General features: G+C 40.5%; 1 protein-coding gene across 2 annotated transcripts; it reads left to right on the forward strand.

Annotated features, from left to right (window-relative positions):
* The first annotated feature begins 1700 nt into the window (after positions 1-1700).
* On the forward strand, positions 1701-16063 carry LOC139371186 (protein-arginine deiminase type-2-like). Of its 2 annotated transcripts, none has more exons than XM_071111352.1 (16): positions 1701-1986; positions 3337-3505; positions 4179-4248; positions 4418-4479; positions 4882-4999; positions 5341-5493; positions 5648-5838; positions 5946-6049; positions 6254-6365; positions 6605-6712; positions 6819-6970; positions 7162-7309; positions 7556-7649; positions 14529-14608; positions 14718-14846; positions 15076-16063. In XM_071111352.1, exons 1-16 carry the CDS (start codon positions 1892-1894, stop codon positions 15307-15309), a joined length of 2019 nt encoding a protein of 672 aa, XP_070967453.1. In that variant the 5' UTR covers positions 1701-1891; the 3' UTR covers positions 15310-16063. The 2 variants fall into 2 exon arrangements, with proteins under 2 accessions (XP_070967453.1, XP_070967454.1); XM_071111353.1 differs by having other exon boundaries at positions 1773-3236.
* Positions 16064-16773: the final 710 nt, after the last annotated feature.

Below are 16773 nucleotides of genomic sequence, written 5' to 3' on the forward strand. Positions count from 1 at the left end.
AGGACAATTCCTTCGACCTCATGGCTTGTTTTTTGCTCTGACATGCTCTGTCAACTGTGTGACTTTATATAGACAGATGTGTGCCTTTCCAATGTCCAATCAATTGAATTCACCACAGGGGGACTACAGTCAAATTGTAGAAACAGCTCAAGGATGATGAATGGAAACAGGATGCACCTAAGCTCAATTTCGAGTCTCATAGCAATTGGTCTCAATACTTATGCAAATAAGGTATTTCTGTTTTTAGTTTTTAATAAATTTGCAAACATTTCTAAAAACCTGTTTTCGCTGTGTCATATCTCATTCCATCATTCTGCTCCTCTACAATGTACTGTATCACCATAGATGTTTCACAGGAACAAGTTTCTATGACCAGGCACCCTAATCTCCTTCAGCACCTTAATAAGAGAAAAGCAACCGACATACCAGTACCGTATCAACAGACATTTCATCTCGACATTGAGAAGACTTTGAGGGCTCTTCAGGTTGTTGGCACGGTGTTGAAAGTGAACCTAAACAGGTGAGTGTGTGTATCTATGCTAGGCAACTGGACCAATAGATGTCTTCAGGTGGTAGTAGGCTGTTGTTATAGGCTACACCATAGCCAACACGGTAGTGTGACAATACTATATTTTTACAAAGAAAAATACTTTTTTATGGCAATACATTGTTTCACCTGTTATGTACTGCTAGATAAACTATTTGGGGATTATCTCTCAGTAGCCTACCCAGCTAGTACATTTGGTTTCTTGTAAGTTGTGAGAACATACGTTTTTGTTCATAAGATTCCTGACGGTTAAAACTGAATGTTTTTTAAGCGTTCAAAGAATGGAAATGAACATTTTTCATGTTCTAAGAACATACATTTTTAAGTTGAAGGGAGGTTCTGAGAAAGTTTTTCTATGGTTCCCCAAAAGCTTTCCTGTGCGGTCTAATTAACATTCTGAGAACGGAAATTATAGGTCATTTGAAGGTAAATAAATAAAGTTCTGAGAACATGTTTCAATAAGGCTGCTAACTTAATTTGTGTTAACTGTTTTGAACTACAAGCACAGATGGAAATCCATAGCTCCAGGATGGAGCTAGCATGCTATGTTTTTTTTATTACTCAAAGAAAGCTGTTAATTTTTGTCTATTCAAAGAAAACAAGCACTCATTAGTACCAGCTGTGGCTAATTAGTGGGCGTGGCCAAAACACCTGAACACACTTAACAAGATAGAGGGAAAAAATAGTTTTGTTGATGCTGAGAACTGATTGTGTAATGTTTTCTGGGGTTTTTTTCATGGAAAGTTTTCTTAATGTTCTGAGAACATGACTTTAAATATAACCATGAGGAAACCTGTAGAAAACATTATGCTGAAGTACTGAAATTCCCACAGAACGTTGTTTCTTAACATTATCGGACAAATTTGACAACATTACTTTAAAAAGAACCATGAGATAACCGGTAGGACATGTTATGGGAAGGTTGACCATGACCATAGGACAACCACGCCTCACCATGCTCTAAGAATTATATGGTTCTCATTATGTTATAGGCTAGCTGGGTAATTTGTCCCCGGTTTGGAGGCACACCATACTGAATAACCCTATTGCTTTATTTCATTTGTTAAGGCGGATACAATGTTGCACCTCTGTCATGTCGTGTTGCGGACAGGGGCTGGCTGAATACATACAGTTACAGTAACTGCGCGAGACCATTTGTAACCAATCATCAGATGACGCGAGACATTCACCTGCCTTATAATCAGCTGGTCACTGGAGCCAGCCCAGCAGCATGTAGTTACTTCCTGCCAATACTGTATATCAGGGTGAAGGAATTGCGGTACAATTCTATTTTATCATAGCTAACAGCAAACAAATAATTTTGCCGCTGCCGCAGGGAAAGTCATGATCATCCACCCTCGGACACTGAGAATTGAGTATGGAAAAACGACCAAAGTCATGTGCGTGGTTGGCACGGAACTTACTGTAAACATAGACAGGTAACGTTAGGCTAGTTCTCCAAGACATCAAGTATGGGTCGTCATTTATTGATTAATTTATTAGAAATATAATTAAATATTTACTAATGTCATGCATTAACGTTAATATCAGTTATTGTTTGTAAAATCGTATCCCTCGTGTTATTATTCAGTTATTATTGAAATGAAAATGGAACACTAGACAATTGATCTAATGTAAAGGGGTGTGGTGCTGTTAACATTAAAAATATAGCCTAGTAATTGAAATCACATGTCAAGTATTCAAGTAGTATTTCTCTCTCACACATATTAATAATTGAATATATTAATTTAATTGCATTATAATCTTATTCCACTTGTAGGTCTTGCTGTGATAATATATTTTAAAATGATTGATTACATCCACTGACTATTTTGTTGTCATTTTACTACTTGGATATTCCAACTGCAGAAGGAGTTGGAGGATCATGCCTCGATATTGGGCTGAAAGGACTGTTTGTGGTTGGCATTTGTATTCAGCGGAGGAGTCAGACCTCTTGTTCTTAGCGGAGGGAGTCTGCAACAGTCACTTCTTTCTGCTAGTCAACAGAATCTCGTTTGTTGTCCTTACAAGCTGTCAATTCATATGACTCCAGTGCAACAGAATTCGATGGATTATAATCAGTTCCTATGGTTTATGATTTCCAAGTTAACATGGTAGATGATTTCCAAGTTAGATAGAAAACAGTGGTAAGCCCAACACAAATCGCCAACCTAAAGAATTAAACATATTGTGGTACTATCATGACTACGGCTGCAGTTAGTTTATCAGACTCTCCACATGGTATGATTACACAGCAGATACAGATGGTTTCACAACATCAGTGTGTGTAATAACGTAGGCTCTGTTCGGGCAAATACTATCCCTCCTCCAAAAACCTAATGTTCCTTTGGTGTGGACCACCTCCAGGGCTTAGCCTGGACTCCAGGTGTTAGGTTTTACAGCTAAGCTTAATGTTTCTAAACAAGTGTCATACTGAGTATAACAACTTGGGATGTTGGTTGATACTTTGACATATAAGTACAATCATTTTTGCCAGTATTCTTGTGTAGGTTGATAGTCCAGTATTTCTCCCTCTTTGGTACGTTACTCATTGTAGAGGCATGTTGAAGACATCATACCTCTCTGATTACTTTAGCAATGTAACTTTAGAACTAGCACTGCCACCTGTTGCTTCTGGAAATAGGGGATAATGAACGGCACTCACGGATGGTGCTCTACTGCAGTATAGGTATGTCCTCTTGTGTTTACTCTGTTATTGCTATAGATTTGTATAAGAAAAGTAGCAGGATGTGATGTGTAACTGTCACATGTATTTATTGTTCCCCAAGGAGTGCCCCTCCTAGCTCCAAGTACTTCTCTGTGCAATGTGGTCCCAGAGTGCAGTACAGGATCACCCCACCCCCACTGGAGAGTGGGACCCTCCCCACCACTCTCAATGGTAATACAATGCTTCTATTCACCATGGACACTGCCAGCGAAGTGGGAAATGATAGCAAGGTAAATAAAGTAGGCCACTCCCACAGCCATGATAGCTACACTCTTAGGGGGAAAAAAGTGCTATCTAGAACCTAAAACGGGTCTTTGGTTGTCCCCAAAGGGGAACCCTTTGAATAACCATTTTTGGCTCCATGTAGAACCATATTGGGTTCCATGTAGAACCCTTTCCCAGAGGGTTCTGCATGGAACCCAAAATAGTTCTACCTGGGGACCCTGGAACACTTTTTTCTAAGAGTGAACCCTGAGACTTCAGTATGTTAAATCTTATTAATATAATCCTGAGTTGAATATTTCCTATCGGGACTGAACACACTACAGTGAATTATGTTAATAAGAAAAACAAATCAAGTATTTGCTGCTCCTACGCCTCTTAAGAGTGGCGTGCAAACCACACTGAAATAATGCAAATGTGGCACTCTCAACCTGATACCAGAGAGATGTCAAACAGTGGAAAGTGATGTGGTTAATCACAGTGCCCGTTCTATTGATAAGGAATTGAAGGAGACTTAGTCAGTTCCAGAATGGGCCAGTTGTTTAGATTCTCCTCTGAAATTTTGTACTGTACATATCTGGACATGAATATATCATAGAAGACCCCATCAAAACACAACCACTGCTTAGTCACCAGTGTTCTAGATGTTTAACTTTGTAAATGTTGTCCTTTGTTGTGCAGTTATCGGTCATGTATTATGGAGAGAAGACGGAGGTGTTAGGGAAAGCTGTCGTTCACCTCACCGCTGTTGGTATGTTGTGTTATGCTTAGGACAGGAGAGCACACCCATATAAACTACCACCCTCCCCCACCTTCAAAGCATACCTTTGTGAATGTCATTTGTACATTTTGATATTTTAATTGAGACCCCAAAGCAGCTCATGAGCTTCAGTGACACCCAGGGCCTCTCTGTCTTGTAGAGATTTCTCTGGATGTAGATGCTGATCGAGATGGCCAGGTGGAGAGGAACAACCCCAACAAGGTGGGTTATGTCTGCTGGGTCCGTCCAGGCAGGTCTCTTTCAGCTCAGAGGTCACTATCTTTGTTTCTTAACACAGCAGGGTACATAAGGAGACGTTTTAACATGAATAGGCATGTCAGAAGACTAGTGTTCATGCTGTTTTCCAAAACACAAAGGAAGATTGCCAAGGCACTTCTAGGAAATTATCTGTCAACTCACACAGGGCACAGCCTTCCACTGATATTAATAGGTATATCAAAATATTGTTCATACTATATTCCTGGAAGTGGGAAATTCTTTTAAACGTTGTGCTTTTCCACTCAGCTGTAAGTCTAATCTTACCTCATGCTAACACATTGGGAAAAGCTAATTCGGCAGGGCAATGTTCTTGTCGCTGAATAACGAGTGTTCATCTCTCTACAGGGATCTTGGATGTGGGGGCCTAATGGCCATGGTGCCATCCTACTGGTCAACTGTGACTCAGAACACACCTATGGGAAGAAGCAAGACAGTGAGCGTGCTGAGGTCAGCAGGGTCTCAGGTATATAACAACAGCCAAGTCATCCTGGCCCACTGAGCTGACCGGCTGACAGTGCTGCAGGCATTGCAATAAATCAACATTTTAAAGGCTGCAGGTCTGTGTTTTGTGTGTAGTCAGCAGAGAGGAGCAGTAGGGATGTGTGTATTTGTGTTAGCTAAACACAAAATGCATGAGCTAGGGGTATGTCTGGTGTGGTTTGATGGTCCCTTCACGACCACTATCCTCCTATGATAAGTATTACACACTGTCATACCTATGTTGTCATTGAGATGAGGTCACATTGATTATGACATTGATGGGTTGACACTTGATGTACAATGTCAGTATTTGTGAAATGTCAGATCTGAAAGACATGTCCCCAATGGTGCTGCGGACCAGTGGCCCTACCAAGCTCCCAGAGGGCTACAAGCTGACCATGCACATCTCCCAGGGGGATGCAGAGAGTGTCAGGGTCTTCAGAACCAGGTCCACAGCAGGCATGCACCAAACACTGAGTGAGTCAAGGACATTTTGTCCAGTCAGATCTTTTATGTGTTCTTGTGGCTGTCCATGCATGTATAATGTGTATACAATAGGGTTTTAATGCATGTATGCATATAAATGGAGATACATTTGATCCTCATTATAAAAAATGATTTACTGCTGCAGAAAACCTGTTCTACAAGAGCTTTGTGAAGGACTACCCGCTGGTGCTGGGCAGTGAGGATTTGTCCAAGGAGGTCCCGTACCTCGGGGGAAACGCTGAGATGAATTTCTACGTTGAGGGCCTGAGATTCCCTGACAAAGACTTTGAGGGCCTCATCAGCATCAGCCTCAGCCTGCTGGAGCCCAGCTCTCAGGTACATTGTAACTATTTCACTGTTCCTAGTTTAAAACTTCAAAGGGTATATACTGTACCTCTGTCGTGGAATCTATCATTCATGTTTTTGTTCCGTTATTTTGCCAGGGCTTCCCTGAGACGCCCATCTTTACAGACAGGGTGGTGTTCCGTGTGGCTCCCTGGATCATGACACCCAACACACTCAACCCTCTGGAGGTTTTCGTCTGCAGGTGAGCGATGATGAAGAAGAAAATTATGATGATCAAATCACATTTTATTTGTCACATACACATGGTTAGCAGATGTTAATGCGAGTGTAGCGAAATGCTTGTGCTTCTTGTTCCGACAGTCCTGGCATTGATGTTGATGGAAATAATGATGGCGCTGTCTGTAAACTTACTCCGACAACTGTTTCTGTGCATTTGATTACCCAGCACATCTGATAACTACCAGTTCCTAAAGGGAATGAGGAGGCTGGTGGAGAACAGTGGGTACAAGCTGAAGGTTTGTCATGAGTACATGAACAGAGGAGACCGCTGGATGCAGGTAAGCAGTGAGATTCAGCTCCTAGCCTATCATGCACTTTTGTGCATTTGAACTTTTTTCAATTCCAACCTTTTTTAAACACCATTTATTTCACATCTTTTTACATCAATGTAAATCATTGTCAGTCTTTTCTCTCGGTTTTAAATAAAAGAAATCAGAACATAGACCAGTGTCTTTTTTTCTAACTGCATGAAAAATATAGAAATATAATAGACATGTAAAGAAGGTTTCTCTCTCAGGATGAGATAGAGTTTGGCTACATTGACTCTCCTCACCAACGTTTCCCTGTTGTGCTGGACTCCCCCCGAGACGGAGAACTACAGGATTTCCCTTATGATGTGCTACTGGTAAGAAAAGGAATTCACCACACCTGCAGTTAAAATGTTCTTATTTCCATACTGTGAGGGATGTGGTGGAACTCTTTCTCAACCTCTCTCTGCCTGGTGCCCTCAGGGCCCAGACTTTGGCTATGTGACGAGGACAGCATATGATGAGGAAGTGAGCAGCCTGGACTCGTTTGGTAACCTGGAAGTTAGCCCTCCAGTTATTGTAAATGGAAAAATCTACCCTCTGGGCAGGATCATAATTGGAGTGGCTTTCCCCACGTGAGTGGAACTTGCTTCAGTGGAAGAGTCTGGTTTTTAGATACCAATATTTGCCTTTATTCCAAAGTTGATTGACTTATTAAATAAAATTGATGCTTTTTGCTCCTTTAAATCTCTTGCTAATGATTCATGAATATTTAGAACAAAGATATGGCTGTGAGCAGTGGTGATAAGGCTGTTTAACTTTTCAGGGCAAACAAGGGCCGCAACATGACCAAAGTAGTGCAAGACTTCCTTTGGGCACAGAAAGTCCAGGAGCCCATTGCACTGTTCTCTGATTGGCTTCTGGTTGGGCATGTGGATGAATTCATGACTTTTGTCCCAGCTCCTGACAAAAAGGTAAAACAATATTGTCAAGGAAAGTATAGTTGCCCGCTCCATTAGAACATGTGTGTAAATACACTGTTCTTTAATATAGAGTAGAAATGACGGCGAGCAAAGAATTGTTAATGCCGTCCATTTGCACAAAGTATGCTGTGGCGCAGGCTGTGGCTGCCATGTGGTTTATGTGATAATGTAAAGCTGTCAGGAAGTCAAATGAAGCGCACAGCCAATGTTGTCTTTGTCATCTATTTCTATGTGTAGGGATTCCGGCTGCTGCTCGCCAGCCCCGACGCAGGCTACAAACTATTCAGAGGCTTACAGAACGACGGGCATGGACAAGCCAAAATGTTTGACGGTAGGCCTTCAGTTAGGCGACTAATTTCACTGTCTCAGTGTGTATCACTGTAGTTATAATTGTACCAGTGGAGGCTCCTCAGAGGAGGAAGCGGAGGACCATCCTCAGTGAATTTCATAAGAATGGTAAAACATTGAAAAAGTTATCCTTGTTAGATAACTATACTAGATATATTCACGTCACCCAAAATGTATTAAAACACACTGTTTTGCAATGAAGGTCTACAGTAGCCTCAACAACACTATGTAGGGTAGCACCATGGTGTAGCCGGGGACAGCTAGCTTCTGTCCTCCTCTGTGTCGTGACTAATGACTGCTATTTGTAGAATAATTGGCTACTATGTTTAATTATTACTCGCTTTAAATTCATCATTTAACAATGAACTAATTAGGAATTTGGGGTACCACGGGAACAGTTGTTGACCTAGTTACTATCTTCCGACTTACACTCTAAAGATGATCTAAATATCAATAACAGTCAGTTATTAATTATTATATTCTGAACATCTCATAATCCTTGGATATCTGCACGAACCCTAACCTAAGTGATGAATCAGCAATACACAAATTGGTTTAATTATTTATTTACTAACTAATTAAATCATCACACAGAATACGTAAACACACACAGCATAGGTTATTGATTACATACATAATAGAATGAAAACAGGTTCCTAGTGGACTAACAAAAGCATGACCGTTTGGTTACGCAATGGAAAGGGGAGGGTTATGTGAGTCAACTTCTCATGCAGTGGGGCAAAAAAGTATTTAGTCAGCCACCAATTGTGGAAGTTCTCCACTTAAAAAGATGAGAGAGGCCTGTAATGTTCATCATAGGTACACTTCAACTATGACAGACAAAATTAGGAAAAAAAATCCAGAAAATCACATTGTAGGATTTTTAATGAATTGATTTACAAATTATGGTGGAAAATAAGTATTTGGTCAATAACAAAAGTTTATCTCAATACTTTGTTATATACCCTTTGTTGGCAATGAAAGAGGTCAAACGTTTTCTGTAAGTCTTCACAAGGTTTTCACACACTGTTGCTGGTATTTTGGCCCATTCCTCCATGCAGATCTCCTCTAGAGCAGTGATGTTTTGGGCAACACAGACTTTCAACTCCCTCCAAAGATTTTCTATGTGGTTGAGATCTGGAGACTGGCTAGGCCACTCCAGGACCTTGAAATGCTTCTTACGAAGCCACTCCTTCGTTGCCCAGGCGGTGTGTTTGGGATCATTGTCATGCTGAAAGACCCAGCCACGTTTCATCTTCAATGCCCTTGCTGATGGAAGGAGGTTTTCACTCAAAATCTCACGATACACGGCCCCATTCATTCTGTCCTTTACACGGATCAGTCATCCTGGTCCCTTTGCAGAAAAACAGCCCCAAAGCATGATGTTTCCACCCCCATGCTTCACAGTAGGATGCAACTCAGCATTCTTTGTCCTCCAAACATGACGAGTTGAGTTTTTACCAAAAAGTTCTATTTTGGTTTCATCTGACCATATGACATTCTCCCAATCTTCTTCTGGATCATCCAAATGCTCTCTAGCAAACTTCAGACGGGCCTGGACATGTACTGGCTTAAGCAGGGGGACACGTCTGGCACTGCAGGATTTGAGTCCCTGGCGGCGTAGTGTGTTACTGATGGTAGGCTTTGTTACTTTGGTCCCAGCTCTCTGCAGGTCATTCACTAGGTCCCCCCGTGTGGTTCTGGGATTTTTGCTCACCGTTCTTGTGATCATTTTGACCCCACAGAGATCTTGCGTGGAGCCCCAGATCGAGAGAGATTATCAGTGGTCTTGTATGTCTTCCATTTCCTAATAATTGCTCCCACAGTTGATTTCTTCAAACCAAGCTGCTTACCTATTGCAGATTCAGTCTTCCCAGCCTGGTGCAGGTCTACAATTTTGTTTCTGGTGTCCTTTGACAGCTCTTTGGTCTTGGCCATAGTGGAGTTTGGAGTGTGACAGTTTGAGGTTGTGGACAGGTGTCTTTTATACTGATAACAAGTTCAAACAGGTAACGAGTGGAGGACAGAGGAGCCTCTTAAAGAAGAAGTTACAGGTCTGTGAGAGCCAGAAATCCTGCTTGTTTGTAGGTGACCAAATACTTATTTTCCACCATAATTTGCAAATAAATTCAAATAAATTCCTACAATGTGATTTTCTGGATTTTATTTCTCATTTTGTCTGTCATAGTTGAAGTGTACCTATGATGAAAATTACAGGCCTCTCTCATCTTTTTAAGTGGGAGAACTTGCACAATTGGTGGCTGACTAAATACTTTTTTGCCCCACTGTATATACATTTGGAAGCTACGCTCACAGGAATATGAATACTTTGCACATGAGCGCTCATTCGGAAAAGAAATGCAATACATTTGAAGTCGGAAGTTTACATACACCTCAGCCAAATACATTTAAACTCAGTTTTTCACAATTCCGGACATTTAATCCTCATAAAAAGTCAGCTAGGATTCAGTTAGGATCCCCACTGTATTTTAAGAATGTGAAATGTCAGAATAATTAGTAAAGAATTATTTATTTCAGCTTTTATTTATTTCATCACATTCCCAGTGGGTCAGAAGTTTACATACACTCAATTAGTATTTGGTAGCATTGCCTTTAAATTGCGGGTAGATTTCCACAAGCTTCCCACAATAAGTTGGGTGAATTTCCCATTCCTGGTGTAACTGAGCTGGTGTAACTGAGTCAGGTTTGTAGGCCTCCTCACTCGCACACCTTTTTTCAGTTCTGCCAACAAATTTTCTATGGGATTGAGGTCAGAGCTTTGTGATGGCCACCCCAATACCTTGACTTTGTCCTTAAGCCATTTTGCCACAACTTTGGAAGTATGCTTAGGGTCATTGTCCATTTGGAAGACCCAATTGCAACCAAGCTTTAACTTCCTGACTGATGTCTTGATGTTTCAATATATCCACATAATTTTCCAACCTCATGATGCCATCTATTTTGTGAAGTGCACCAGTCCCACCTGCAGCAAAGCACCCCCGCAACATAATGCTGCCACCCCTGCGCTTCACGGTTGGGATGGTGTTCTTCGACTTGCAAGCCTCCCCCTTTTTCCTCCAAACATAATGATGGTCATTATAGCCAAACAGTTCTACTTTTGTTTCATCAGACCAGAGGATATTTCTACAAAAAGTATGATCTTTGTCCTCATGTGCAGTTGCAAACAATAGTCTTTTTTATGGGGTTTTTGGAGCGGTGGCTTCTTCCTTGCTGAGTGGCCTTTCAGGTTATGTCAATATATGACTCGTTTTACTGTGGATATAGATACTTTTGTACCTGTTTCCTCCAGCATCGTCACAAGGTCCTTTGCTGTTGTTCTGGGATTGATTTGCACTTTTCACACCAAAGTGCGTTCATCTCTAGGAGACAGAACGTGTCTCCTTCCTGAGCGGTATGACTGCTGCGTGGTCCCATGGTGTTTATACTTGCGTACTATTGTTTTTACAGATGAACGTGGTACCTTCAGTCGTTTGGAAAATGCTCCCAAGGATGAACCAGACTTGTGAAGGTCTACAATTTTTTTTTCTGAGGTCTTGGCTGTTTTCTTTTGATTTTCCCATGATGTCAAGCAAAGCGACACTGAGTTGGGAGGTAGGCCTTGAAATACATCCACAGGTACACCTCCAATTGACTCAAATGATGTCAATTAGCCTATCAGAAGCTTCTAAATCCATGACATCATTTTCTGGAATTTTCCAAACTGTTTAAAGGCACAGTCAACTTAGTGTATGTAAACTTCTGACCCACTGGAATTGTGATACAGTGAAATAATCTGTCTGGAAACAATTGTTGGAAAAATTACTTGTCATGCACAAAGTAGATATCCTACCCGAATTGCCAAAACTATAGTTTTTTTAACCTGTTACGTCTGGGGCGGGGGTTACGCCAGCGGAACATTTCGACAACATCCTGTGAAATTGCAGATGCCGAAATTTAAAATAAAATAAAAATATTTAACTTTCATACAATCACAAGTTCAATACACCAAATTAAAGCTTATCTTCTTGTTATTCCAGCCACCGTGTCAGATTTCAAAAATTATTTACGGCAAAAGCAAACCATGTGATTATCTGAGGACAGCACCCCATCAAACAAACACATGACAATCATATTTCAACCCGCCAGGCGCGACACAAAACTCAGAAATAACTATATAATTCATGCCTTACCTTTGAAGAGCTTCTCCTGTTGGCACTCCAATATGTCCCATAAACATCACAAATGGTGCTGTTGTTCGATTAATTGCATCGTTATATCTCCAAAATGTCCATTTATTTGACGCGTTTGATTCAGAAAAACATGACTACAAAATATCTAATAAGTTACCTGTAAACTGTGTCCAAACATTTCAAACAACTTTCCTAATCCAACTTTAGATATTTTAAAATGTAAATAATCGATAAAATTTAAGACGAGATAAACTACGTATAAGATGAAAGTGGAGCGAGCTTCAGGTCACACGCCCCAAATAAAACAGTCCACTTGGCTATACACCCAGAAAGGAAATGGCTATTTCTTCATTTCTCAAATGAAAAACATCAACACATTTCTAGAGACTGTTGACATCTAGTGGAAGCCATATGAACTGCAACCAGATGCCTCAGAAATCTAGATTCACATTGAAAACAAATTGAAAACACTGTCACTTCAAAAAAGTTAATAATAATAAGTTATGTTATACTCACAGACATCATTTTATCAGTTTTAGAAACTTCAGTGTTTTCTATCGAAATCTACCAATTATATGCATATCCTAGCTTCTGGGCCTGAGTAGCAGGCAGTTTACTTTGGGCACGCTTTTCATCCGGACGTGATAATACCGCCCCCTAGCCTGAAGAGGTTTAACAAGAAATTTGGAGTGGTTGAAAAACGAGTTTTAATGACTCCAACCTAAGTTTATGTCCACCTCCGACTTCAACTGTATATATTTATGCGTAGATGTCTTTCTCTGTTGTCTCTGTTGAAACCACTCGATCTGTCTATGGGAAGTGGTTTGATTGAAGTCTCTGGTTGTTCACCAGGGGTCACAATGTCCTTCTTAGTTGTAGGCTTCTTCTGTTCTGGAGTATTCATTAGAGTAGATACTACAGGTGTACCATACGGTGTTCAGAGGGATCTGTCTTCCCTCATCTTTGGTCAAATGTTCTAGACTACTTTACATGCACAGCTGCAGACGGTGCATGTTTTGGTCTGGTTTACAAAGTTTTTTCCCCATTTTAGCGTGTGGACCGCGGCCTCACGTTCTCTGATCTCAATGGTTGATTATTCAGGGTACAGCTAGGACCACTTAACACGCCGGCAGCACCACGGCATGTTTTGGTCTAATGTAAGTTTCGTTAGCAAATCCTTTTCAGCACTCTGGTCTTAGGGGCTTTCCAACACGCCGACACAATGTCTGTGCTCACATGTCTGTTACTGACTGGGCCCAGGTTTATATGAAAAGCCATTATCTCGTTTCGAAGGCTAAAATCAAATTTATATAATTTCAAAAATTGTTTCATATTGAATCATATAATTTTTACATTTAGATGTAAATCTGATATATACAGTGTGCAAGCTCTAAATTACAATGTTTCCGTTATAACGTCTTTCTGATCATTTTAATCACATCACAAAATGGACATACATTTTCCATATTCCATCTCACATCATTCCCATCATTCTTTATTAGAAATATTGTTTCATTATCCACTTTTGGATGTTGGAGTTTTGGTGGCAAAGTCTCAATGTGTAACAAATTATTTTCACCATTCGTACTGTAGGGCAAGAGAGAAAAAGTGTACGACCTGCTGTTAAGTCATAAATCCGTCCCAACTCCCACCTCAGGTGGGAGAGAGTGGGGTCTGGCTATGGCGGGGAGAGAGTGGGATCTGTCAGCTATGTGCAGAGCTGATCTGGCACCTTTGATCCTCACCAAGGAGAGAGCGTCATGACGTCTGGGTACATTGACTTCAATACAAAACCTTGGAAGCTCATGTTTCTCACCCCCTTCCATAGACTTACACAGTAATTCTGACAACTTCCTCCAACCTATCAGAGCTCTTGCAGCATGAACTGACATGTTGTCCACCGACTCAAAGGATCATAGAATCAATCTAGTACTGAATGCATAAGCTACAGCTAGCTAGCACTGCAGTGCATAAAATGTGGTGAGTAGTTGACTCTGTTATGATATGAAGGTTTGGCTTGGAAAGGTTTTTTCGCCTGATCACAGATAGCTGATGTGTTGTGCACTGAAGTCTACAAGTGAAGGGAAATTGTGAGAGGAGGAGCGCGCGTAGATGCGAGAAGTAATTATACAAAGATCAAAGGGATCATGCTGTTTGTATGTGGCTGCTAGAAAAGTGAACTGTGTTTGTGTGTGATCAGGGGTATATTCATTCAGCTGATTCTGCAAAATGTTACTTAAATGATATGAAACGGGGACAAACATACTTAAATTTGTTTAATAGAAACTCTCGCTTGCATCTGTTAGACTAATGATTACACCCTAGATCAGCTAGATACAGGCAAGAGTGTGCAACATGATATTGAATGTGTCAATGTTCGTTACTTTGATTACACAAATTTCTCTTGACCTGTGCACCTACTTTCATAGGCTAGGTTGTAGCATCCTCGATGGGTATAGAGAAAATTTGAGTATCATGTAGTAGCCTAAACCTATCGATGTAACATTTGGCTGGGTGAATTGAATATGATTGACAGTCATCCAATATGCTGTAATAGAAATAAGGCCACCCCCTAAAAAAAAGAATTGTCCTCCCTCATCTTAAACGTCACCGACCACCCCTGAACTGTGTGTGTTAATAATCAACACCGACTTCCTTCCCGATCTTAACAGGTCTTGGAGCAGAAGAAGAGATTACGGTAGATGAGATATTGAGTGATGACAAACTTGGGGCAGAAAACAACTATGTCCAGGTGAGGGAAACTAAACGCCAGATGAACTAGTTACTCAGAGAGGCTAGCAGAGCATTGCAGTGCTTGGCAAAATAACCATGTAGATGTTGTGACTGCTGCCGTCCCACAGAGCTGTATAGACTGGAACAGGGATGTCCTTAAGAGGGAGCTGGGTTTAGACGACGATGATATCATTGATCTGCCCATCCTTTTCCATGTGATGGAGGAGAACAGGGCTGTGGCCTATTACCCAGACATGGTGAGCAGACGCAAGTTCTACACTAGAACACCTCCAAACCAAAAGTACTTCCTATTATATTTGTTATACATTTTACATTACATAATGGCAAAACTCAAAAATGCTGCCAAATCATTTTAGACATTTTGTGATGATTTTCTACATGTGATTAGGAAGTATGCTCAAATCATCTACTACCCAAGTAGCGTATGAAGCAAATCCTAATTGAGGCATATGTCTCTACCTCCAGGTGAACATGATTGTGTTGGGGAAGAACCTGGGCATCCCTAAACCATTTGGGCCCAAGGTGGACGGCCGTTGTGCCCTGGAGGCAGAGATGACCTCCCTCATGGAGGGCCTGGGGCTCCACTGCACATACATTGATGACTTTGCTTCCTACCACAAACTGCTGGGAGAGGTTCACTGTGGCTCCAACGTTCGCAGGGAACCCTTCTCCTTCAAGTGGTGGAACCTGGAGATGTGAGGGATTTGGGATAAGGAATGGTTGTAGTTAGAAAGAGGGAATAAGGATTGACGTAAACAGCAGCAACATTCGCCAGCAGCAGTCATCTTCAAACAACAACAGTAGTCCTTGTACTGTATTACCCCTTTGTCTTTATTAAACATGTATTTGCCTTTTTTTACAAAAGGATGAAAAACTATATTTATAAACAAGACTTTCGGACTTTAACAAGGGCTTAAGGAGATTATCAACGAGAACAGAAATGCAATCATCTGAATTAAGCACATTGTAGGCTGAATCTGTTGTTTGGATTGTCTGCGTGCTCAATCCAAGTGTTGTATTTACAGGTACTAAAACCAGTACAGATTAACAGGACCACAGAGAAATGTGCAAGTGTAATTTGGAGCCTTGAAGACTTGTGAGAGTTTTAATACATTTTAATACATTTATTTTAAGCTTTGAGATGAAAATATATTTTGAATTTCAGTGCCTGGAATGCACACTATGACTCCAAAGGCTCTCTTAACCTGATGTAACTTCCAATCACATTTCAATTAATAGTATTTCTTTAGAATGATGTTTGATAATAATACATGATTAAATAAATGTCAGACTAACTGTATTTTGACATAGTGTTCCTTACTTACACAGAGATCCTTCAGATTCAACAAAGATTTCAAATTGTAAAAGAAGGTTTATGCACAACTGACAAAGTGCAACTAAATTCCATATTGGTTCTTGTTCATTTAATTGAAATAAAAAGTAATGGAAACTATGCCTTCATATCAGGTCTTTTCATTAAATAAATCTGAGATGAGGGAAAATGTCTCTAATCAGGAAATGTAAAACTTTACAACAAGATACAAAGGTTCCATTCATTGAGAGCAGATGTCTACAAATGAATACATATATCTGTTTAGTTTTACATTCAAACCAGTTGGTGATAGATTCCAGTGGCGATATCCACCATGGGATAGATTCCTTATATGAAAGGGGGGATACCCTCCTACAAAGCAGCTTACTTAACAATCATTAAAAAGGCAACTTCAAGACTTGTCACAGTGTAATTATTTTTAAAAACCAAATCACATTTTCAAATGATCAGCAATTAATTGAAAATGTAGTGCCGGTTTCCACATCTACACTTGTATCCCCATATTTCTCTCGAAAACTGATGTAAAAAAACTGATGTATCGAAACTGATGTAAAGAAATAATGACTCTTTATCTGTCTGCTTTTCTAGAGAAATTTGACTGGTTTGAATAAACAATCTATTTCCAGCATGGTACTGTACAGTTGACATGGTTTTGCAAGCAGATTTACACCATTCACCATGCATACACATCCAAACACATACTTTAAATCAAACTAGAGGTTTTAAAAAATAAACTGAAGACAGTAGTCACTGGACAATAGCTTGGCTTTGGAGGCTGTGTGCTTTGGTTAGGTCACCTTGGAGGAATGTCTGTCTGTGTGGTACTATCT

The sequence above is a fragment of the Oncorhynchus clarkii genome, chromosome 17, assembly GCF_045791955.1.
Source record: "Oncorhynchus clarkii lewisi isolate Uvic-CL-2024 chromosome 17, UVic_Ocla_1.0, whole genome shotgun sequence".
Classification (NCBI taxonomy): Eukaryota; Metazoa; Chordata; class Actinopteri; order Salmoniformes; family Salmonidae; genus Oncorhynchus; species Oncorhynchus clarkii.